The 27,378-nt window shown below is 25.7% G+C and overlaps 2 protein-coding genes across 3 annotated transcripts in view; one reads left to right on the top strand and one right to left on the bottom strand.

Annotated features, from left to right (window-relative positions):
- LOC112603607 (GTPase-activating Rap/Ran-GAP domain-like protein 3) overlaps window positions 1-27,378 on the top strand; it is a 357,206-nt gene that overhangs the window by 156,611 nt on the left and 173,217 nt on the right. The gene's annotated exons all lie outside the window — the stretch shown is intronic.
- Window positions 1-27,378, bottom strand: part of LOC112603608 (homeodomain-interacting protein kinase 3-like) — a 29,578-nt gene that overhangs the window by 700 nt on the left and 1,500 nt on the right. Inside the window, exons 2-3 of the mRNA XM_025352272.1 lie at window positions 6,753-7,167; window positions 4,077-4,483 (exon numbers count right to left, since the gene is read on the bottom strand). Coding sequence (XP_025208057.1) covers window positions 4,077-4,483; window positions 6,753-7,167 — 822 coding nt within the window. The remainder of the gene's footprint in view (window positions 1-4,076; window positions 4,484-6,752; window positions 7,168-27,378) is intronic.

The raw sequence follows: 27,378 nt of genomic DNA, 5'->3' as shown, positions 1-27,378 counted from the left end.
TAACAATGATAAAATGGGATAAGGTATATTATATGCCATGACTGACAATGAATTATTGAACAGTCTTAACTTTAGTGATAAGTGACTTGTTTAGTGTTTTTTTTAAATAATTTTAAACAACCTAATCTTGCAAGTTACTTAAATAACGATTTTGTATTAAATATTATCTCGCACGATGATTTAAATACCCAAAAAAGTAAAGAAAATAAATATACTTGTATTTTAATATTTTCTGTTCAAAATTAATTTTGTAATTGTATTTTTATGAAAGTAAATAAATTTATTATATTAAATTATAACATGATACACATTTTATCACGTTCATTCAAAGTATTATACAATATTCACATATTGTAAGTTATAACCATGTTTTGAATTTTCTGTAAATATACGTAATTTATTATCATTTATAACACATTAACTCCGAATATATCATAACTTAATCTTTTAATTACTTTAAAAATTAATAAGCAGTTAATAAGTTTTTCATTCATTCCAATACAATATAGGTATCCCTTTATAATTTTTCTAGATAACAATATATTATTTTTATTTTTTTTATTTCCAATTATCCTACTTTTATAACACTATCACGTCTATTCAATCAGGCTTAGTATACATATTTGATTCAGGACACTTTTAAACATGTTTTATTTAGAAAATATAATGAAAAACTCGTACTATATAATATTGATTCATAGAAAAATATTGCCATTTGATAATTAGTTTTTTTGTAAACATTTCAATTTTATGCCATGACCATTCATACTTATTCAAACTACAGATCATCAGAGTACCCACAAAAATCGAATATTACGATCGTATTATTTAGTTGTATTTATTTATGTGAGACCATCAAGTTTCGCACATTTACCTGGCTGAATTCGCAAATAATAAATATTATTATACAGGATGTTAAAAAAAACCCATATTCCATCATTCACAATAAAAAAAATAATGTATCAAATACAATATGCTGTTCTATATATTCTTCCGTTATAGCTCAAATTCAAAATGGTTAAGTATGTTTTTTTTTACTCATATTTTTTCTTGCAAAAGGATTAGATTCTTACCAATAACAATGCACGTAGTTGCAAATCGTTTCCGATTCATAAAACTTTTACAATAATGACCGCAAACAATAAAATAATACTTGCATTTATTATCAAACAATTACTCTATATTGTGTACAATAAACCATATATGTTTTATATAATAGCGCATAAAAATGACTGTTTATTGTACATATTAGACGATTCACTTTACTGAAAAAAAAAATCAAATAATATCCGAAGGCAAAGATCAGTGACAATAAAATATACTATAATAACAGGAATGCGATGAAAAAAATTGTTGAAATGGAGAAAAAACATATCTTATATCTTATGAAATGAGAGTATTGAATACTCATATCTTTTAAAGCACGTATTAAAAATATTATTTGATTTTTAAAAAAACGAGTTTATATTACTACTCAAAGTCTATAATTATTAATATTATTTATTTTTAATCTACGTAGAGTTATCATATACTTCGGATACACAGCTACATCTTCAGAATAATAGTAATTAATTCTGCGCATTATACCTTTGTTTTGTAATAGGAATATGATTGACACGATTAAATGATAATATACTATGTGGTTAATACATGCAACACGTACGTCTTAATTTATTAGTCATGTATTCAAAAAAAAATTAAGAATCGTATACAACAATACTCGAAAGTTTAGTCGAATAACCGTAAACGTGTTTTAATCGGTCTACTTAAAAGCAAAATAGTTTTATTACAACAATGGGAATAATAATAACAAAAAAAAAAAATATATATATATATACAGTGTGTTCACGCTAAGAGGTACCACTAAATATTTCAGTTGGATGATCTCGTACTGAAATGGGGTTTTCGCTGAATGACAGATAGTACTTAAATACACATTTTTAGATAAATTTCAAATTTTTAACACTTTCGATACGCGCATGCGCGATACAACTTACTTTTTTTTAAATGGTAACACCATTTTTTTTTTTACATATTCGGATAGAGTATTTTTTTCTAAACAATTTATGTATAAAAAGTTTTTTTCTAATTACAATATTGGCATATGAAATTTAACGATGAAATTTAATATTTACGAGTAATTTGTTTTTGACGAAATTTAAAACTAAATTCAACTTATTTTTACTTGTTACTAGTTATTAGTATCCAATATTGTTAAATACCTGTTTGCACACAGATAAGATATAAATAAACACTTTTTTATCGTAGTAATCGTAAATAAGATAGCTAATTGAAGGTAATGAAAACTATAAAATTGTACACATTTTGAATTTGAAATCAATTTTTATTTATTTGCAATTACGTTCTACAGTTCTATCTGATAAATTGTTCGAAGTTTCCACTTTGATGTTCCAAACATGATTCCAAACGTTTTAATAATTCCGTTGATGTGGCAGCATTTATTTGTTCTCTTCTCAAATTACTACAAGCCAGTCGTATTTTGATTTTTAAATCTTGGAGATTAATAGGTGGATCTGCATATACAACATTTTTTAAATGCCCCCATAAAAAAAAATCCAATGGGGTCAAGTCTGGAGATCTTGCTGGCCATGGAAATTACTCCATGGGTACCAATCCATTGGTTAGGAAAAATTTCATTTAAATAATTTTTAACAATGATGGCGTTGTGTGCTGGTGCACCGTCTTGTTGAAAATACATATTTTCCCACGTTGCTAATGAAGCATTTTCTAGTAGTAATTGATTTCAAATTCAAAATGTGTACAATTTTATAGTTTTCATTACCTTCAATTAGCTGTCTTATTTACGATTACTACGATAAAAAAGTGTTTATTTATATCTTATCTGTGTGCAAACAGGTATTTAACAATATTGGATACTAATAACTAGTAACAAGTAAAAATAAGTTGAATTTAGTTTTAAATTTCGTCAAAAACAAATTACTCGTAAATATTAAATTTCATCGTTAAATTTCATATGCCAATATTGTAATTAGAAAAAAACTTTTTATACACAAATTGTTTAGAAAAAAATACTCTATCCGAATATGTAAAAAAAAAATGGTGTTACCATTTAAAAAAAAGTAAGTTGTATCGCGCATGCGCGTATCGAAAGTGTTAAAAATTTGAAATTTATCTAAAAATGTGTATTTAAGTACTATCTGTCATTCAGCGAAAACCCCATTTCAGTACGAGATCATCCAACTGAAATATTTAGTGGTACCTCTTAGCGTGAACACACTGTATATATATACGTATACAATATAAAGATGAAAGTAAAAAAATATAAAAATATAAAATAAAACTTAATTTAGTTTGAAATATACGACATAATAATATGTATAATTATATTAATGGTTAAGTTGATTTGATATTTTTTGAATAACGTTACATTATACGTTAAATATAGAGGGATTATAAATTTGTTTTATTTTATTTTATTTTACTTTTTTTTTTTTTTTTTGTGAAATTTAACATAATTATTACACATTAATATTTAAGACAAAATATATTAAATAAGTTATCAAAGACCTTATAAAGATTTTCGGTATCATAAATGTTCATTTATTTTCTTAATTTATTTAAATTTTAAATCAAAATATTCGTAAATGTATCAAAGACTAAATTTTAGTTTCCATCAATTAATACTTATTCAAATATAACAGTTTACCATGTTTATGGATTTTAATATCAAATGAATGGTGAATAGTCGAATAGATGACAACTAATTATGTATATACATAATAATAATATAATATATAGATATTATTTAGTATGAAATATACGTATGAATACTGCGTACACTTTTGATGACTATAACATGGGGTATTTTATGATAAATAGAAAATAGAAGTGATGGTGATAACAATACAGTGACATGTCCAGTTTATTTTGGCAATCGGCAATCGTTAAAATAAAAAAGAGAGTAATGGTCTGAGAACATATTATATTGAAAAAAATATAATAATCCCATGGAATAAGATAAAAAATGAGATTATAATTTTTTTTTTTTTTTTTTTTTTAACCCGATTATAAATAATAATATTAATAATTTTCACCTGAAACTGAATCCATCCGAGAGTTAGTTTTGTTTCCTGGATATCTGTTTGTAAATGTGATATAAAGGACTTGGGCACGGATAACGTGCGTATTATCATTTTGATTAACAGCTCCTCTTCGGACACGTCGAACAGCTTGACACCGGTAACAATTTCGGGCATGATACATCCCAACGCCCACATATCTAGACCGTGGTCCAAACTACCTTGGAAGCACACTTCGGGTGCGCGGTATGGGATCGCCTGGATTTTTTTGTGATACATGGTATGTACGTTTTTCATGTCGAACGCCCAGCCGAAATCGATGATCTTCACCAAAAGATTGTTCCCGATCTCGGAACAGAACATTATATTGTCGGGCTTGAGGTCGGCGTGCACGATCCCCAAACACTTCAAACCCGCCAAGCCTTGTTACGCGTACATGAAAAAAGAACAACCAACGAACCGAACATAATACGAATAAAGACAATACAAAATCTGATTGAGGTATTGTAAGTTTGTATAGATTTTAACGAAAAAGCTCGGACCCTCGACAACATTTCTCAGTTTTCGTTTATTGATGTTGAAATTGAATAAGGTTATTAAACAAAAATCAAAGTATACCGTGTTGCTTTTTTTTTTAATAGCAGCAAATATTAGTTAATATTTTAACATTTGCACTTTACATGCACTTAAGATTTTCGTAAGTATCATACATAAAATAAAAAGATAGATTTTACAAAGAATTATAATTATTTAACTAAAAACATATTTTTGAACTTATTTTCGGGAACTTACATTATTACACATTTCAAATCAATAGTGACTAAATTGTTTAGACGTATATAATATAAGTGAAAGTTATAATAATTAATGAATATTTTAAGATTTCAGAATAATTGAGAATTTATTGAATAACAACGAAATTAAAGTAGTGTTTATGCTTGTGGAGGGGTTATAGGTCTGATTAAAATACTTTAAAGAAGACATTAAACAGACATTTTTTTTTTTTTTTACATCAGTCGATAATGTCGAATCGATATCTGTGTTAGCAGTTACTAACTGGTTTGTTATATTTTATTCGTAAAATGTATTATCATACGAGCAATCGCCGATTTTGTGTAAAGTCGGCATTTACCGGGCGAGATTGATCTTATCCAATTTTAGACGTTATCCGACCAAAAAAATATATAAGGATCTGAACATTACCCGGGTTAGCTTTTTTTTTGTGACATTATCCCCGAATCAAGTACATAATGATGTACAATGTAGGAACACGTAAAAGTATCTGCTGGTATATAATAACAGTGTAAAGTCTGACATTTTACAACGGATGGGCGTGCGATTAATATAATATATAGGTTAGGTATACCAGATGCCTAAACATATGGTTTAGATAGAGTCGAGATTTATTTTATACTGACAATGTTTAAAGTTCTTCGGAACAGAACAAAATCGATATGCTTGGATTTTATGGTCTTTTTCGGGTTACATTACAATATAAACATAACAACTGCCTACCGTTATATTAATACTATCAAATTAGTTATTAAACCTTATCTTGGAAAATAACGCAGGGATGGTAATTAATAAAAATATTCATGGTCAAAATTCTTAGGTAAGAATAATTTAAAATAAATTCATTACGTATTGTAAAAATAGATTAGAGAAGAACAATATTTTATTGTATTTTACTTTACCTGTAACTATAGGTGAGAACTGTATATTATCAATAAATTATGTAAAAATATAAATTTATTAAATACTATTGAACAAAATATAAAATCAAGATCTACCAATATAATGAATATACCTATTTGCTATTAAATTAGTTATAATCTTCACAGAGTTTATAATACATTTCATATTATTACAGAATATATATTTTAGGCATCATTAAATCAACCTGTTACAGTTATTTTAGTCACATTTTTTTAAAACTAATTAATTAGTTAATTTTCTAATTAGCCAACTAAATTAATAAGCTCATTTTTCTAGATGATTTTAAAAATTAAATATGTTTCCTCTAATCCATCAAGTGTCTTATCAGGTTGTAACAAAATAACGAGTAACCTATGTCAATTAAAATTAATTCATAACCAATAAATTTTAGTCAATTATTTACATATTTCATAATTAAAACTATGTTTTTATATAATAGGTCACCTATATTTATTACTATAATTATTAAATTGTTATATTTCATTATTTTTACAAGGCTATGTTTATTAAGGTGTCATCTCTTAAACGAGAATAATATATCGTAGATATAAAAACATAATATATTTGATCAATATTGCTAAAATTGATTAAAAATAAAAACTATTCGATGTTGAACGTTCAATATTATGTCTCACAAAATATGATAAGCAATACTAATACACCATTTATCTCTCATACGAATACCTATAGTTAGTACTTACGTATTATTAGTATACTGAAACAAATTAAATTTACTTGAAAAATACTGTTAATTTGAAGTTAATCATATGGCTGTGGTTTTTATCGAATTGTGAATAATTATCATTAAAACATTAATGTATTTTTTGTTTCACTCGATGAATATTTTAACCCACCTAATGAAATGATGAAACGCTGGGCCCCACGTCTAGTACAACGTATACCTTATGTGTGTCACCGCAGATTTAAACTCGTGTTTAGCTCGTGCTTTACACATTATAACTGTTTTATACGTACCTTGTGCGATCTGTCTGACGATTGGTCGACATATGGATATTGGCAGCGGACCGATGTTGTGCAATACGGCCTGCAGGGTGGTACTCAGTCTCTCCATAACAAAACATATCTTTCCTGATTGGAGTTGAACCGCGTCTGTAACTTGAACGTACCGGGCCCGCGTTCGACTGAACTTAAGCCTGTTCAACAAGTCCAACTCCTTGAGGTATAGTTTTCGGTTGAACTTTTTACTGGAACACGAGTTGTTCAGTGCTTTGATCACCACCTCTGTGCCCGTGCCCACCACAGACGCGTTGTAGACGCGCGAAAAACGACCGGTGCCGATCATTTTGTGCACCGTATACGTCGTGTACTGGGATCGAATGATCGTGTTCTGCTGCAAAACATCCTTTTTCGATATTTCACTCATTGCCATCTGTAATGATACGACACAGTTGTTGGATAATGTAGGGATTTATAAACGTGCTTCAAACATTGGCAGCGAATTACTCCACAACAACCATGTAGTGTTAGACTTCCAGTTTATAAAAGTAAAAATAATTTATACAGACCACTATAATATCATGGACAAATCAAAAAATTACACAAATCTTTGTTCTTAAATTTCTAATACCAAAAGCCAAAAATCGTCCAATGTTTCTAGGACTATAATATTTAAAGTTGCATAAATTGTGCTGTTTATTTTTAAATATTTTTTTCATGATGGTAATTAATTCGATAAATCACATTTATACATAGCACTGAATAGATACATCTATATTAATGTATAGTATTGATGACTTTCGAATGGTCCCCCTTCAAATATAGTTAGATGACCTTTTTCCACTTGAATAACCTCCGGGTATTTTTGGCGTTAATTCGAGTTCAACTAAATGACCTTTTTTAATTGTCTCCCATAGCATATCTAGATTATTAATTAATTTTTCGATAGTACATGTACTATACTATTGATTATTACAAGTTAATGTATCGAATAAAATATTATTTTCATCACCGATCATCAGCTAAAAATTATTTTATCATCGTATTCGATAACACCAGTCCAACTATTTAGTCAGTTTTGTTTACGAAACCGTTTCCGTAATTATAACACGTTAATTTAACCTAACGGCTGCAATTATATATAGTGCATAAAAGTACATTAACATTATGTGAGTCACTCCACCCTAAATTTTATTCTAATTTTTCAGTACCTCAATCTCATATTCATAATTTTTTTTAATCAATATTATTGGATACAGCAATATTAAATTAGATCCTCTGAAACGGAAACCAAAAAAAAAAATAGGTAAATCACAAACAATGTAATTAACTGCACTTATAAGTTAATTGATAAATTAAACAATAATATAATTTTAAGTTTTCAATATTTAAAAGTATTGGCAAATAAATTTAAAACTCGCAAATATTAAGAAACAATATTTTATTAGTAAGTAGAACATTATGATATTTTATCTTAAGACAGATTGATTAATTCAATTTTATATGGTTATGAATTGTATGACATTGTATATCATGTTTATGTATTAAATATTGTGTATGCCATTATTCTTATAATTAAGAAAAAAGAAAAAAGAATTAAAATTTTTGATTTGAACTATAAATTGATTAATTATATATATTGGAGACTATTTTAAAACAAAATGATTAATACTTAAAATATTTAAAATGCAAATTAATGATATTTCTGAAATTAGAAGACAATTTATTCGAATAACCAACCTTTAATAAAAAAAAAAAAATCACATGAGGAAATTTGTGTGCACCCAAAATATATAGAGCACATTTTTACTAAAAATAAATAATCTTCGACAAAACTAAAAAAAAGAACAATTTATCATTTATCTAGAGCATTTTTCGCTCCACTCAGAAAATATAATATAAAAACTGAACGTGTCTTTTTAGCATATAAAAATATGTGCACATAGCTCAATCATCACATCCAATTTATTAATAACATTTAATAAATACATAACACTCTCGTTAATCTAGAATATTTTACGTGTAGTGCCAATTAATGCTGTCTATCAACGATTAATAAGATTATTTTTTAGTTTTCATTATGACAATAGCATGAATATAATTTATTTTTATTTTTTTTGTTTTACAATCGATATAAATTAATTTAATGTCATTAGTGAATTGATAATTTTACACTCGATTGTACAATGTTTATTATTGGCGATTAGTAAATCCTGTACTCTATCTTAGCACATTAAAAAAAAAACAAAAAAACTTTAGACTAACTTTTTAAATATATCTGTTTAATGTATATTGAATGACCAGAGGCATTTTAAAACATAATGAATTATTATAATGAGTAATGAAGTAATTCAATGTCAGAAATATTCATTGGAATTTCCACATTAATTTATCAATGATACTTGTATTTTAGATAATTTCCTATTTAATGTTAATATAGTATGTTGATAACTTTTATTAACACTGTATTAGGAATATAAATATAATTCATTATCTAAGAAATGCATTCTTTAAATATATTAAATATCGATATTTTTTAATTTAATTCATTTAACCATTTCTTAAACATAATTTGTCTCTTACTTTACATTAAGGTCCTGCAAGTTTCTATTTATTATTTATTTAATTTAATAAATTTGTATTTTCTACCATTACACTATTTTTTGTTTTATTTCTCTATTTCCATATTATTAATGATCATCATAATAATTACTGCTTTTTAAATTGGACTCAACCCGTTGAAATAAAATTAATTAACTAATTATTTAAATGCGCGTTAGTGCGTGGTTAGATTTTTTTAAACCAAACAGAAATTATTTTTTGTTTTTTTTATTTCATTTCTATTTTAATACATCTGACATATGGCCTTATAAAATAATAACAGTTATAACGTTATAGAAATGAGTATAGAAATAACAATAGGAATAATACAAAAAAAAATAGTAATAATAATGAAAACTAATAAAAATACTTACGGTACGATGTATGATATTACAGGAATTACAATCTCGTTTTCAACTATTATTTTACAATTTCAAGTTCCACGTTTGAAACTTGAAGCGTTATATAATAATTTATAATTTTATATCGTATTTTTGTGATCTGAATACAAATTAATAACAGATAATACGTACGAGTCTTTTAAATAGGTATTAATAGTAATAATTATATTCGTAAAATAATAGCCTATTGTCCGCCGCGGTTATGTGACAATACCGAAAATTATTTAAAAAAACATTGTCTAAGAGCACGTCTATAAAATGAAGATCACCAACAACAGTAACCGAGTGAATAAATAATCATATTGTAGTTACATTTATTATACTATTGAAACGCTTTATAGACATAATAATAATATTAAAAACAACCACGGATGTGAATACAAGACGTACTACACTCAAAGAATATGTAAATATTATGTAATACATTATTACATAAATATATATGTGTATATCAACCTTTTCGAGGCACAATTTAAACTGTGTTGATTAAATTCTGCACATAAGATATTTTTTTTAAATTTGAACAATTTTGAGAGAGGTATAAAATTAGTTTATTTTAGATTTTTAATGTCGAACCCAATATTATAATGTATTATGTTACCCAGATTAGCCATTTTTTTCCCCCGTTGTATCAAGTTTGCCTTAAATAAAAGCGGGAAAACATAAAACTTGCATTGATTATTTTGATTATCGATGACATGCTTTTTTTCAACTTTTAATTAAATAAAAAAAATTATGTTCATTTTTGGATCATGTCCTATAACGAGCAGTTAATGATATTATGATTTATGGTACACCAATAAGCATTGCCATCAACAAATTATTTTATCATATAATAAAATTAATTAAAATGTTAGTACCATCCGTTTAGATAAAATAATAAATAGCAGTATATGTGAATATTGTAGAAGACGTATGATCAATAAAGTGCTAATTTGAAAATTTATGATAATTTTTTGATGAAGTATTATAATAATTTTCACTAATGTTATTCCATAAATTATGGCACTTAGTAGTTAATTATATATAATATAATTATACAGTTAATGCTTAAAAAATATAACAAATGAAATATTTTAATGTTCCTAATTATTTTATTACAGTATAATTCATTACAATGTGTTCGTTAAACAACATTATAAAACCAATTTTTATATTTTGTTGCATTATGTATAATATATACTTATACTTATATAATATAACTATATAGATACTTTGGAAATAATATTATATACTTCAAGGAAGGTCAAAACCTCCACAATGTTACGAACTTAATCGTAATAACGCTCTAAACATTATATTTCGTTATAATATTTATATACATCATTCCTTCAATTAAAGAATCACTAGTGAGTAAATTCTTAATCATGTAAATCACAATGTTTTATTCTTTTTTCCCATATACTTATTGTACTTTAATATATATTTTATTTTATTATAAAAAATAAAAAAAAATTTAAAAAATACATCATAGTTGCAGCAGCCGTATAAGCGTTTAAAGTTGCATATTATTTTATCAATAAAACTGCACATAACTATAGCATAGTTACATATGGCTTACCATAAATGTGACATTAATATGCGCGACTTATAAAGGTTACACAGTTCTGTATGTAAAACAATAATCTTAATATTCGTATAGACCGAAGACAGTCGATGTATGTAGCGATAATATTTATTCTAATTCATTATCGTTAAACTGTTGTTTAAAGTAATATAAAATAATTTATATTATACATAGGCTTTTTGCGAATACGTGCAGTATTTTATGAACACAAAGGATGAAAATGCATTAACAACCAACGGATTTCTAACAACTATCTTAATATCATACAAGTTTTCCTTCACAACAAAATCACAATAATTAATATGATATATCAAAAATAATAATGATACACATTATAATTCTACAAGTATCAAATGTTTTCAATGTCACTAATTTAATTTTAAAAAATGTGTCGAATTCATTGAGATACAGTTGAAGTATAGTTAAAACAAAAATATAAAATAAAATAATCGCTTTTTGGTATATTCGTTGTATTGTATAATATTCAATATTCATATATCATTTTCACGTATCGATGATAAAAATATCGTAAAATTACTCGAAAAGCATTAAATATGAGTGTACGTGTGTGTGTGTGTGTGAGTAATGACCTGAAAGTGTATTGTAATGGATACGGCTGTTGTTATGCTTGAAGTTACTTTACAAATTAACATTTTATGAGTGTTTCGCATAAATATGTCCAAACTTAATTGATAACAATGAGTTTATTGTGTATGTGTGTTTTTTTTTTTTTTTTTTGATACTATAAAAACTTCAACTCGGATAAAAACTGGTCAGTTTTATAATATATTCGTTGTGATGAATTTTACCTACTAAAAAAATTAATTTAAATATAAATATATATATATATAAACCGTGTTATTTACTATACCTTTATAAAAGCTATGATTAAAGTCCAGATTTGTATGCATTTACATATTTGTAATGAGTGTATGCAGACTATGTATTTTTATGAAAGTAAGAAATAAAAACGATTTGTATACTAGATAATGCATGGAAAAACGTTTATTTTATAAATAAACGCATACACAAAAATGTTTAAATATTCAAGCATATTTTATGCAAAAGTTTATTAAATTAATTATTTTATTTCTATTTCACCGTTTAAACAAGATTATGATTTACAAATTCATGACATACTATATAGAAATAATAAAGTAATTATTCTCCGTATGTTATATTTTAAAAAGTGTATGTTAAAATTAAATCTCGTTTATCGTAATGTGGACATACGGAGATTTGGGGCATAATGCAAGGTGATTATATTGTAATATTATGTATGGAGCACCAACATAAACTTTTATTACCATAAAACGGATCTAATAATATTCACATCATTCTATTTGTCTAATAGTACACAGAGAAAATATTATATATATAATTTAATAAGGATCAATAATTGTGCCAACATTTTTCTTTACTTTACGATAAAAACTGACAATAATTTTGTTGTATATTCTGATGTGTTATTAATTTTATCATTATTATATTATATAAAAAAAAAAAAAAAAAAAATGGGTATGTCAATTTTATAATTATATCTTGAAAGCTTATAGACAATAATATAATGACATGCATTAAAAATATGTATAACTTAAAGCCTTATGTTTATTGTTTAGAAATGGATAGTTAAATATTAAATGCTCATCTCATATAGTATGTTTAATCGGTGTGTTTGCAATCTTCACACATTTTGTATATATTGTTGTAAATTATTCAATAACTTAATTCAAATTTGCACAATAGTCACGAAAAAAAAAGAGTAAACAAGTGTGAAGCTAGTGTACTTATATATAATATGTGTGTGTATGTGTGGGTAATATATTATGCAAATTTCATTTGAACACCCAGAGGACTTTTCAGAACTTCAAAGTAATTTTCCATGGAGACGTCTACAGTAATGTCATCTGGTACCATTTAGACTTCCGTGAAACGATATTGATTGCATGTACCAATAATTATCGTCGATCGCAGTATATAGAAAGTAGGTGTATCGGTAGAAATTTGAAAATGTCTGTTGTACGCCATACTGTCACCATTGTTTAAAGTATAGGTATTATTTTATTCGTTATACCATTAAACCAGAGTACATAAATCTCTCGATCAACACACACATCATACAGAATGTATATCGTACACGTATAGCAATTTATTAATATATTAATAAAGTAAATATTTTTGGTATAATTTTTATAACATATTTTTACACTTTTATTATAATATTTAGTGTAACGATACCTAATAATATCGTGTATAAAGTCGTGTACAAGGTAAATAACCCGAGAGTTATGTTTTTAAATCCACTGCTATAATAGTAGATCATGACATTGATAAAAAACAAAATTCCTTCAGAATAAATATATTTAAATTACATAGAATAATACTAATAAAGACCATGCAGTTATATCAACACATTACTACAGAAAAAAACCCGATACAATTTTTGAAATTCTTATACAGATGATACGTATACTTTATGTAACATTTATTTTATTAATTGAATTTAATAATGCAAAATTTACATTTTTATAATTCTATTAAAATATCGATAGTTAAATTATACTTGTAATGCGTCTTAGAATACAATTGTGTAATATATATATATACGCATAGTTTATATCGAAACCAGTGTATTTCTGCGAAGTACTAAATGTTACGATTTTTTTTTTCTTTTTACTTTAAAATTTTTATTTGAAAAATTATAATTTTTTTGTTTTTATTACATTATTGGATGCATTAACAGATAAAAAGTTATTTTTCTTATCGAATATTGTTTTAATTAAATAGAAAGATTTAAAATATCTGTCACTGACATAGATAGTTTTTTTTTTTTAAATGTGATTTTATCAACGAAATATCCCAAAAAAGAATGCATATTATATTACATAGTATAGTATTTCCAATTATTATACAAAGAAAAACATTACAACTTTTATTCCTGTAGGTACTTTTTTTTTTTGGTGTGTAAACGTCTATGCTATCTGTTTGTAGTACGACCTTCTTGGGGAATCGAGCGTCAGACGTAAGTCATGTAGATATGACTGCTTGAGTGTGTGTGTGTGTGTGTGTGTGAGGCTATTGCGCACGATATTCGCGTAGGCTATATATATATATATATTATATTATATTATAATATATAATATATTATACGTCGGTTTCTATAGAAAAATTATATTATTTGTTTATCGGAGTTACGACTAATGCGTATCAATTAACACCGGTTTCATGGAAGAAAACACACTTAAATATTATGATTATGATACCAATCGACGCGCATTTTTTTTCCATTGAATGACATAAAAAATGAAATTTGAATTTTTTGGAGTTACGCTGTTTGCTAAATAGGCTGACGATATATAATATATCATAATTAATAATATATAATAAATAATTATAATATATATATAAATTATATGTAATGATAAAAAAAAAAAAAATATATAAATACAAATTAAAAAGTTAAGTATAAATTTTAAAGAAAACGCAATCTTGTATGATTATTGTTACCTTATTATACAAATTCCCACTCAAACCAAGACATTATATTCCCCAATCAAAGTCGTACTGCAGTTAAGATGTTTACACATCACTCGTAAGTACAAAGGCACTTACATAGGTTTTTTTTTTTTTTTAATATTTTCATATTAGTCTTAAAGTCATTTTTTTAAGTTTATTATATATTTTTATAAAATTATATAACTAAATATACCTATATAATATATGATTAAATATTATTCATGTAGTATAATATCTACATGTAATGATTCGATAGTAATAAATATCGTTGTGTTAACTATGTTTAACACTTCAAATTTGGTCAAATTGTTGTAGGTGCTCACAATTTTTGATTTTCAAATAATCAATAAGTTCCTTATTTTTAAAAAAAAAAGTTGAAATAAACTTCGTTTGGACTATAGATGATCATGTTCAAGTTATTTGATACTTTATACTTATTGGTAGTATAGTTTCAAGAAAAATTAATTAAATACATGTGAAAACTTTTAACTTTGTAGACTGTGTAAGGCGGTAACATATAACAAATTAAAATAAAACATTAATATAACATATAATAGTTCCTATGAAAGGTTTTTAATTATCAAACAATAACTAATTTCCTTATTAATTGTTAACATAAAAATTTGTGATCAATTTTGAGCTTAAAATGTTCTATTAAAAGTCATGATTGTATGTATTTTTTAGATTTTATGGTTTCAGTATGATTTACTTATAAATAATACTAATATATTATTAATATTTACATCATTATATTTGTCTAATAAGACACAGAGAAAATATTATATATAATTTAATAAGGCTTAACGTTTGAGCCAACATTTTGCTTTACAATACAAACTGGCAACAATTTTGTTGTATATTCTGATTTTTTGTCAATTTTATCATTATTATGTTATATCAAAAAAGTTGGGTTACCAAACTAAAAAATAGGTTTTCTTACATTTTAGAAAAAAAAAAACTTTTCAATTTTAGGTGTTGAACTGATCACTGAATATAATAATCCTACAATCAAATTTATTCAAATTTAAAACGTCAATTACGGCGACAACTCACTCGAAACTTACTGTACAATAGAATATGTCTTAGAGTTGATTTTTTTATAAAACCTGTATATTATGATTTATAAATTTGACTGTTTAGTGCACTCTATAATTATTATTTATTAGAGAATTTAAATTTAGCATTGGAAATTTAATTTATTTATTAAACAAAATCATTCTTTTATTACACAGTACTCATTATCTTGAAAATTATTAACTTTTTTAAACTTTAATACATGCTTTTCTTGAATTGTATAAAAAAATTATTTTTTTAAACTATTTGTATTTATAAAATATTTTACTAATTGTAATCGTTGAAAAACTATTCATGTGAAACAATGAATTTATTATGAGAAAATCGACACATAATAACAGTATTTGCGATATAAACAGAAAATACTTTTATCAATAATAATAAAATACTAAAAATATTATTCTATAATAAAAATACAACAATATAGAAAAAAATTCTAACAATCGATGAAAACAAAATAAACAATTTAAAAAAAAAAATTAATAATTATAAAATATATAATGTTCAAAAATGCAAAAAGTATTGTGAAAAAAAAAAAATAGTACTGTTATACAAAATATAATACCCATGTTTTTATGTGGATTCATTAGTGTAATATAATATTCTGAAAAGCTTCAAAAGTGTTTACATTTTTGGCTATATTTAAGATAAATAAATAACAAAAATACTATAACTTAATGAAATAATTCAATTTTTTTTTATATATAAAAAGTACTTACATTTCAAAATACATGTAAAATCAGAAACCATAATAATTTAATATTAATACAAAAAAAAAAAAAAAAAAATACAATTCAATTGGTTTATTTATAATTTGAAAAAAAAGAAAGTATGGAAACATATATGTCAACATGTTTTATAAAATAGTTCACAATCAATAAAAAAATTAAATCACCCAATTATAAAACTTGTAGAAAAAAAAGTGAAAATTACAAAAAAAAAAAAAAATGTGATCAAATAAATTCAGTTTGATATTGAAAATCAGGAAATAAAACATAGGCATAGCATAGGTAAATACAAAAGAACAATTGGAATCATAGACAAGTAAAATAAAATTAATAAAAAACATTTTCAACACCGTGTGTTGACTCGTCCATGTAGAATATAATTTATATATTTTTAAAAACGATAGCGAATGGATTTATATTGAGCAATGTATTGAACTATCAACTATATGATTTTACGTGATGAGCTTTAGGTTTGAAAAGTTTGGTTATACCATTATTAAATTATTAAAAGAAAATCTTAAAATCTAACCGTACCGATTGTCAAAAATATATCTAATAGTAACTATATATAACTTTATATTATATATATATATATATATATGTGTGTGTGTGTGTTTAATATTATAAACACATTGTATATCGAATTTTATATAATATTAAGGTATAAATAAAGAACGTTAGGGAGTGAACGCGAGTGCAATAAATATCTAGTATAAACTTATTCAATAATATTAATGGTTGAGAATACCATATCATATAATACATTAAAATTTAGAATATAAAGAAGTATTGTCAAGGTTTAAAAATAAATAAATAATAAAATAAATGTCAATAAATAGTTCCAATCGGTACTTAAATAAAAATATTAAAATAAAATACTAACAACCTTTAATTTCGAAAAAATTTGAAATCCCAGAATAAAATTCAAATTACCCGAAAAGTAATAGGATTTATTTCAGTGACCAAATACCACGCCATTATACACGATTTAATTTCAGTCTCCAAGTATTGCTTTTCACGAAAACCGTGAAAGTATTTTATTTTACCCGATTTTCCATCTACTCCACTGTTTACTTTTCACTTTAATGTTTGCCTCGTCTTGATTCGACACCATTTCATCGTCGTTTGTCATATTAGTTATCAGTGGAAGAGAAGCCGACCTTTCCTTATAGTCCGATAGCCACATGAATTACGAGTAATATGCCGATCTTAGATTCAAATCTGAAGTCCATTTCTGTGAAATTTCTGACGGTCTAACTTCCTCGTCGTCCGTTGACCACATGAGCTCCGATAACGATGTCGACTTCAGCTCTGAATTGGACGACCAGGTTCGATCTACATCTGATAAATCTAATTGTTCTTTTACCCTTATTAGCTGTGACTGCGATTGTAAACAGGACTTGTCCATATTAATACTTTCCCTGCGGAGGTATTGCGATCTCACCATGACAATTTCTGACGCAGAGTCAAATTTTACTGCTGCTATGTAAAACTTTTCCATTTGGGACACGCCTGATGGTCGGTCTAGACATTCGTCTTTCTCATCGTCTTCCGAAGAATCATCATCGGAATCAAGCGATGTAGATGAGTGGACGCGAATTATCTTTGAGCACTTTGCCGTACCACGGCCAAATTTATTTGTCCTAATAGAAGATCTAAGCTACCAGTTCCAACTACCAATGGTCCGTTATTTATGATCGTTATCGTCGTATCTTTATTAATTAATCAAATTTCCAAATTCGTTTGCGCATGTCCGGTGGTGCTACATTTTGATCGAGTCGACTTTTGGGACGCGCACCACATGCTCCCAACTGCCGTTCCCAGGTCATCCGAATAACCAGTTAATTTTTCATTTTGTTTTGTACTGTCTATTGTATGTGATTTTGTGTTTTAAGGGATTTACTAAATTCTAGAAGGCTCCCTCCAACCTTACCAGCCCCAACTAGTGAAAGTAAGAGCTGACTCAGGACTTCTTTGCGAGACTCAGATATCAGACATCTGAGCCCGCAAGCTCCCCCAACACGTCAAGATGGGTCCCGTCGGGGGAGAACTGAGTGCTACTCTATATTAACATGAAAAATATAAAACCATCAGTCCTCCGTTGAAGTTTTTTTTCCTATTAGTATAATACGTGCTAGGTTGAAGTATTAATTACAAACAAAAAAAAAGTCATTTATATTATTAAATAATGATTTGAATATATCATAGTTATAGTAATTACGCACTACTGTAAAATTTTATGAAATGGTATACACTATAATTTAATTAAAACTAATCGAAGCATATTGAATACGAAATCGTTTTAATACATACAAATAAATAAGCAAATAAACAAATTTAACAATAATATATTATGTAGTAACGAATAGTTTTAAGTCACGATAATTAATATATTTTGTAACATTGACTTACCATAAGTAATTTTATTGTTGTTTTTAGTTTAAATATAACATTTTGTTAAAAATATTAACTTATGATATTGATATACATAAAACTTCTAGCACTTAAAATGTTTATAAATAACTAAAAAGATAAAAAAATAAAATATTTTAAAATTTGATTTAGTTCTGAAAATGTTTATTAAAATAAACAGTGAAAAATTATTCACTTTGAAATAATTTATTATTGATTATTTTTTTATATACTTAAAAACTGAAAAAAATACTACAAAACTCACATAACTGTTGAACCAATATTCAATCATAACTTCACTCAGATGATATTTTTTTTTTTTTAACAAAAGTTAAACATTACCATCGTAAATTGTATGATACCATATTCATAATATCTGTTGTCGTCTATTGTATTTAAAAACATACAGTTTCTCGTCCTATTTATTTTCAAACTAAAATTAATTTTAATGGTTTTAAAATTTTCTTTAAAAAAAAAAAAGATATGTTATGTAAACTATTGAACGTTTATTTGTGGTTATTAAGTTAAACTAAAATATTTATATTGTACGAGAAAATTATTCGTACGAAATTTAAACTAATACTAACAACAACAATTTTTTATTCGCAAACGGCCAAACGTATAAACATTATACATTAAATATCTCCTGAACAACGAATAAACTGTAAAATATGTTACATAGAACTTCGATTTTTTTTTCCCAAGGGGAATATATACAATTTACATATCTACTACATGTGAAATTTTCTCTATGTCTTTAATTTTAATTTTCACACACACACACACACATATATATATTTATTTTTTTCATATTTGTAATTGATTATTGATTTTTTTTTTTTTTTTTTGTTATAGGTAAGTTTGAATGATGGAGACATTACATGTAGTTGTGCAAGCGTCAAACATTAGTATTGGTACAATATAAGAATACAAATACAAAAAGTCGTTATATTATGTTACAATATTATAATAAGTTTAGAATTTAGAAGTTACAATGGTATGTTATACGCGGTTCAGTAGTAAGTACGTACAATTGATATTAAATGCCTATACAAACTAGATATTTACTATTGAGTTCATCAAACGTAGTAATTTTCATACAGCACTAATTAAAAAAATCTTCTATGTATGCCCTCATAAGCGTCAAAATTAAAAATTAAACATTTTAGCTTTTATTTGTTTTTTTTTTTTTTTATTTATTCAAATGGTACAAAATAGTAACAATTTTATTATATTTTAATTCTGATGATATAATATTGGAATTGTGGTTACGAAATTGTACAAATTATATAAAATTTACTAATGAGGTTTTTGAGTTGAATTTTAAAATTTCTGGTGTCAGCGTACTGGTAATTGACGTGATGGACGTTTTACAATCGCGTTAGGCGTCGTATCTATTAAAATTACCCCAGCACGAGTATTGGAAATACGGGTTTGGTTGGGTTTGTTTGGTGAGGTTTGTGAGGAGGAGCGGTGTACAAAATTTTGTTTTACTTGAACAAAATTGTATAAAAAAAAGTAAATAATACTGTGAAGGTTTGATCTTAAAACTCGAAGTGGCAGTGCTGGCGTGACAGTCCTTGCCACTACACGATTTTATTCCAGTTAAGTCGCCAAATAATTGCTTTTTACGAAACACCGTTTTCTTTTACCCCATTTTTCGTCTGCTCTCCATTTACGGCGGTTGCGGCTACTACAACCACAGCAACATAGCTTTCTGAGAGCTCTGAGAACTCGCCTCCTTAGTGCAGTCAGAAAAGACCTACGTTTTGGTGTTACGGGTTCAGCTGTTATTTCTGTCGCATGACTCTCTAGCTGTTGTCATCGTTTCTGCCACAACGATACTTTTCACTATAATGTTTGCCTCGTCTTGATTCGACACCATTTCATCGTCGTTCGTCGTAGTAGTTAACAGTGGAAGCGAAGCCAACCTTTCCTTAAAGTCCGATTGCCATATGAATTCCGGGTAAGAGGCTAATTTTAAATTTAAGTCTGATGTCCATATCTCTGAAATTTCTAATGATACAAATTCCTCATTGTCCGTCGACCACGTTAGCTCCAAATTCGATGTCGACATAAGCTCCGAAATATTGGATGACCAAGTCCGATCTACGTCTGATATATCAAATTGTCCATTTACCCTCGTTATCTGAAACTGCGATTCTGAACTTGACTCGTCTAGATTAACATTTTTCCCGTAGATGTATCGCGATTTAACAATGACAATTTGTGACACAGAGTCAAATAATTTTATTGTTGACACACCCGATGATTTGTGTAGACAATGACGCGCACCACATGCTCCCAACTGCCGTTCCTATGTCAGAATCTCCGGTTATTTTTTTATTTTCATTTGTACGGTTCATTGTATGCGGGTTGGTATTTGTACGAGGAAATTATTAGAATGAAATGTAAAATATTACTGACAACCAATACTTTTTATACAAAAACTGCCAAACATTTAAACAATACATTAATTATCTACTGGACAATGAACAAACAGCTGTGTGAATTCTATAGTCGATCAATTTTTTTTCAATGAGAATATATACATTTTACATATTTACTTAATGTAAAATTTTTTTTGCACCATTAATTTTTACTCATTTTGTGCACTCAATAATTCACAATATATTAATTTAATACTGAGTATGTCTTATATATTTTATGTTTGTGTTTCTTGACTATTCTAAGTTAAAGTTTGTTTTATTATAACATTTATAACAAGTAAGTTTGTAGAAAGGAGACAATTCATGTAATTATGCAAGCGTCTAATTTACACTGTTGTAATATTCGAATACGAATACAACAAATCGTTATATTATATTATAATATGATAATAAATCTAAGTTAGTGATTCGGCAAGAACGATGATGTGTTATACAGCTTGGTTAGGTAAATTACGTACAATTGTTTTTGAATGCATGTATATAAAATACCTAAATATTTAACCGATACTATACTGACTAGAAAAATATCATTACAGTAGTTGCAAGTATTGTTGGAAACAATGCTACGATTTTCCAATTGCTTCAATTTATAATTGCATTATATCATAACGATTACGTTTATATTTTAGTAATTTATACACATATATCTGTGTCAAATGACCACGTAGATGAAAGCATTATTGAATAGGTAAAAAAAAAAAAAAACTTTTCGCCAACTTTTACTCGTGTATTTTTGTACCCAATTTTAACATATAATTTCGCAATAATTATATAATTTAAGTTCTATTATCGTCTACTCATTTAAGTCTTAACATATTTGCTAATTTCAAGTAACAAATTAGTAAACTATATTAGTCGTAAATGTTCAAATAAGTTTGCTTCAGTTACAAAGGTTTGAATATATCTATATAATATACACTCTGTCTATATTGTTTTAACAATAATTTTCGTTCGCGATAATGTGTTAAGTAATCTTAGCTTATATAATCTATATGTGCTTCTTAAAATTAATAAAAGTTTGTGTAAAAGAGAGGTTTAGCAAAAAATATTGAGATATACAGAGATCACGATGATAAAATGTGTTAGGTGATTTATATATTTATATACACATAAAACTATGCAATTAAAATATAAAATAATATAATATACTATATTGAGTTCTAAAAACTCCATTGTTTATGTTAGATTGGTGGAATAATACCATCCTATAAAGTATAATACATTCTGTCTTATTTACGTTCATACACACACACACACACACAAACATGCACATGCACATGCTACATACGTACAAACACATATTTACGAATACAAATTTAATCGATTGTTACATTATATTATAATTTGTTTATAACTTACAAGTCTTAGTTCTGAATTTTGTGGCTACAATGATGCGCTAAATAACTCCGGAGAAATTATGTACAATTTTTATTGAATGCGTTTATGCACGTTACTTACTTAACCTGCAATACCATACGGCGTTGATAAAATATTATCAACACTGGTGGTAAGCGTTGTTGGTCACAACAAATCTTTGATTAGGTATTCAATTATTACAGTTTGTATAATGATAACGTCTTTAAATTAAAATTTAAAAATGTCAATAAAACTACATACGCTTAATTTGTCAAATAATATGATTGATCCTAAAACAAATACAATTTTAATTGAATAAAACTATTTTATGAAATTATTCATATGCTATGATTTAATATGTAACCATAGTAAACGATTAATGTGTAGGTGTTCTATGAACCTAAATATGAAGTATTCAATGAACATAATATAGTTATATTATAATCTGTATACATTTTAATCGTCATTAATTTATTGATTTTGCACAAAACTTGGTGTAGATCGCCAATAGTATAAAAGATTCCATCTTTGCAGATTACTATGCATCATACTATTACAGTTAAACTAAATTATAATTACTTATTTTTATTAAGTGTAATGTATTATTATAATATATCAAAAAAGTTGGATTTCCAAACTAAAAAAAAATGTATAGATATTAGATATTTCATTAATTTAAAAAAAAAAAGTTACAGGTTTAATAATAAAGATAGGATTTAAATGACTTGAAAAAATACACTTAAATACACTAAAAAAATGCAAAAATAACCTAAAAACTCTAAAAAATTAACTTATAAAAAACTAACAGATGTACTTTTATGAGTGAAAAAAATATAATTTTAAAATAATAATTATCATTAATTATTAAGTATTATTTATTCATTTTTTGTTTACACAAAATAGATAAAAAAATTGTTAAAAGAAGTAAATTAAACAAATATATTCAAATTTGAGTTAAAAACTAATAAAATTGTATTATTCTTTTTTAATATCAATGAATTGGAGTAAGTAATTGAGATTACTTATACAATGCATATTAAAAAAAAAGCTTAAAATAAGCAAAAATGAGTTTAAATATACAAAATTAGCGTAATATTTGTAAAAATGACCTTAAAAATGTAATAAATTGAATTTAATAAAATAAATGTAAAAATTGCATAAAAACGCAAAATAAAAATTATAAATTATAAATTCTTATGTAACGAAACAAATGTAGTTTTTGGTTAGAATTATATAGCTCTAAAAAAAAAAAAAATGCAAAGTCATTAAAATCCTAGCTCTATTTATTAGTATTAGATTCTGAAGAAAACAATGAGTATATTGCTTTTATAATCAAATTAATTCAAATTTGACATTTTCATTACGATGACTCACTTAATATTAACTGTACCACAGAACGATATTAAATATTAAAGTTTATTTTATTTTACCTATAAATTGCTCATCAATTTGACTGTTTACTGCATGCTATAATTATTATTTATATAAGTATTTTCATTCATCAAATAGACATTTAATAAATGTACTATACAGGATAAATAAATATTTTATTACAAAACACTCATTATCTTGAAAAAAATTAACTTTTTAATTTTAACTAAATCTATTTTTTTTAATTTTCAAAAACATGCTATTTTAAAATCTTTTAAAAATTTATTTTTTTAACCTTTATGATAGCAAACTATATTTAATTTTTGACTTTGAAATAGCAGTAGGTATATAAAAAAATATCATACATTTATAAGAATATTTTTTAACAAATTCCCAATTAAAAATTTAAATTTTTTATTTTTTGATCGGTTAATATGAGATATAGCTCCTCAAAGTTACGTAGTCTTAAGTTTTTTAGTGTAAAACATAATAATATGACCACAATTACACCGTTTCTACCAATTGTATGCCCGAAAATAAAAGACGTCACATTTTTAAAACCAATACATTGAGGCCAACAGGCTTTAATACATATTCATACGCGTATTATAATATGGTAAAATATAGTTGACAAGGCGTCACGCAGTATTGAGTATGTGGGGTTTGTCTAAAAAATTATTACATCAGTATAGTATTTGTCATAAGTTATGATATGATATTATTGGAAAGTAGTAGACATAATATAATGTTTTTTTACGAACGAAGATTTTTAATGTTTAATATATTGTTACCTATTTTAAAAAATAAAATGAACAAGTTTCTGATAAAGTGATTTATTGAAAACATTTCATAATTATTAATAATAATAACATAGTGTTACCCTGAAACAACTTATTGATTAACATACTAAATTTGTAAAATGTCATGTTGAAAATAAAATATAAACGCAAAACGCAAAATATTATTTTAATTGACACTAAGTTTAATAAAACTTTTTAATAGTTTTTTGACATCATCAAATGAACTGTGGTCTCCCATTATGCTAATAACAATAAAAAAATAAGGTTCAATAAATTGAAAAATAAAGTATGTGAAAATACATACGTCGTAAGTAATAACCTAAGCGTATGACGTGGTGTGGCCAACGATCCATGTAAATACTTTCATATAAAATGTAATCTCTTAAAATAATGCAATATGATTGTTTTAAAATTACCTAGTTTTCATCTGTTCACATCACCGGATATATTGCTTCATCTGTTTATAATAATTCTGAAACGTGATATTACTGATTTTTCAATAACAAATTATCTGTGACACCACATACGTAAAAAAGAAATGTACTAAATGTATCTTTCCGATTCTATTTTAAATTGTTTTTCATCTACTCTTCTCGTACCGCAGTATTTTAATAATTTGAAACCAAAGCGCATAGCAAAAAATCGTATTCTATGGAATTATATTATGAAAAAAAGGTAAGGTACACACCACTTGGTTCAAAATATATTTAAATATATTCACCTTAAACGGAATCGACACGGCTCTGCAAGATTATTATTTACGTGCGAGTTTAATATTAAATTTAGTTATAATTGTTCAATTTTTTAAATGTGCGCACGCACGTTATGGTGATGAAAAGTTCTCAATTTTTAAAATTTTATTTTTAACTATAATAATATTATATTAATTTATTTTTTATATCATTACACTAGCTGTTGTTAACAATCTAAATGGAAGTCTTCCGTACATAATTACGATTGATATAAATTATAAACTAGTGTACTTGCCACTTTACAAAATCAGTGAAAACTACAAAGACGTTGAAAATATTACGATAAGTCATTCTATGCTATAATTTATATTATTTAATTTGTTTTTAAAATTCAAAATTGTATAATTGTATTTAGAAACATTGTGTTTAAATAACTTGCTTTTCTATTTAGTATTATATTTCATTTAGTCAGAAGATTCAATGGTAAATATATACGACAATTAGAAGATGCTTTAAAATATGTGAACAAATACATTTGATATCAACCTCAAAAATAAAACGCATTAAATAACAAAACAAACACTATTTTAAGATATATTAATACAGTTTTTATTTAAATTAAATTGCGTTTATTAATTTTACTACAATCCCTAATCTCTATTGCAACCACGCTTAAAAACATGACAAATTATAAAATTATTTTTTTTTCAAGTTACTGAAGTTTACTAATTAACATTTTCCATATTTTTTTAGATTTAGTCCATCATCAATCGTCTCTAATTCAAGCACTTATGAAATAAAATTACATAATAATTCCAGAAAATATATTAAAAACTAAAAACTAAAAAATTAAATGTAAAAGTTATATTTTCCACTCTGAACGCTGAATTTATATATTTTTAATTAAAAAATAATATCATTACTTATATTTTATATTAAAAACGGTTGTTAATCGACAAAGATTTATTATATGATGAATATCATTAAATAAAAGTCAAAAATAAATTTAAATCGAACCGTCCCAAATTAAAACAGCGTTGTGCTAATTATGGGATTATAATATATTGAGTGAACGGGTACCTACAGACGGAAAAAAGTTAGTTAAAGGAGAAGCAAGTTTTTAAGCGGGACAATGAGTTGTAATTTAAATTTACTATAAAAAATGGAAGTTGCAAAACCTTAGAACACAGCTTTTTTTCAATTAAGTATAATGGAAGCAATTTGAAATTCAGACAACATTTATTTTATTAACCTTAATATTGTTCTTCCAGTAAATATTATGTATAAAAGCGGTCATAATATATACTCGCGTGAGTCACGCTATTTCGGTAAACCGTCAACGTTTTTCACACGTCTATTCGTTTGCGGTAGAAGCCAGTAATTATTACAAATAAGTATCTACCAAACTGTATATTTTATATAGTTTCAACGATGAAGTGTCGAGATTTGGGTATCGACACAGCGTAAATGGAATACCATACATGTAAAAACAATATTGTAAATATTTCTACTTTGTTTTAGGCATTGAGTGTTTAAAATATAAATATATATACTGGACAATTAATAGGGTTAATAATTACACTCATCTGATCGAATTAACAAACAATTAACTTATTTCCATATTTTTATTTTAGCTGATATTATGTAAATTATTCTTTTTTTTCCCTCGTGTTTCA

The sequence above is a fragment of the Melanaphis sacchari genome, unplaced genomic scaffold (genome assembly GCF_002803265.2).
Source record: "Melanaphis sacchari strain LSU unplaced genomic scaffold, SCAv2.0 Contig10_pilon_pilon, whole genome shotgun sequence".
Taxonomy (NCBI): domain Eukaryota; kingdom Metazoa; phylum Arthropoda; class Insecta; order Hemiptera; family Aphididae; genus Melanaphis; species Melanaphis sacchari.
This window is presented reverse-complemented; position numbering and strand designations above follow the sequence as displayed.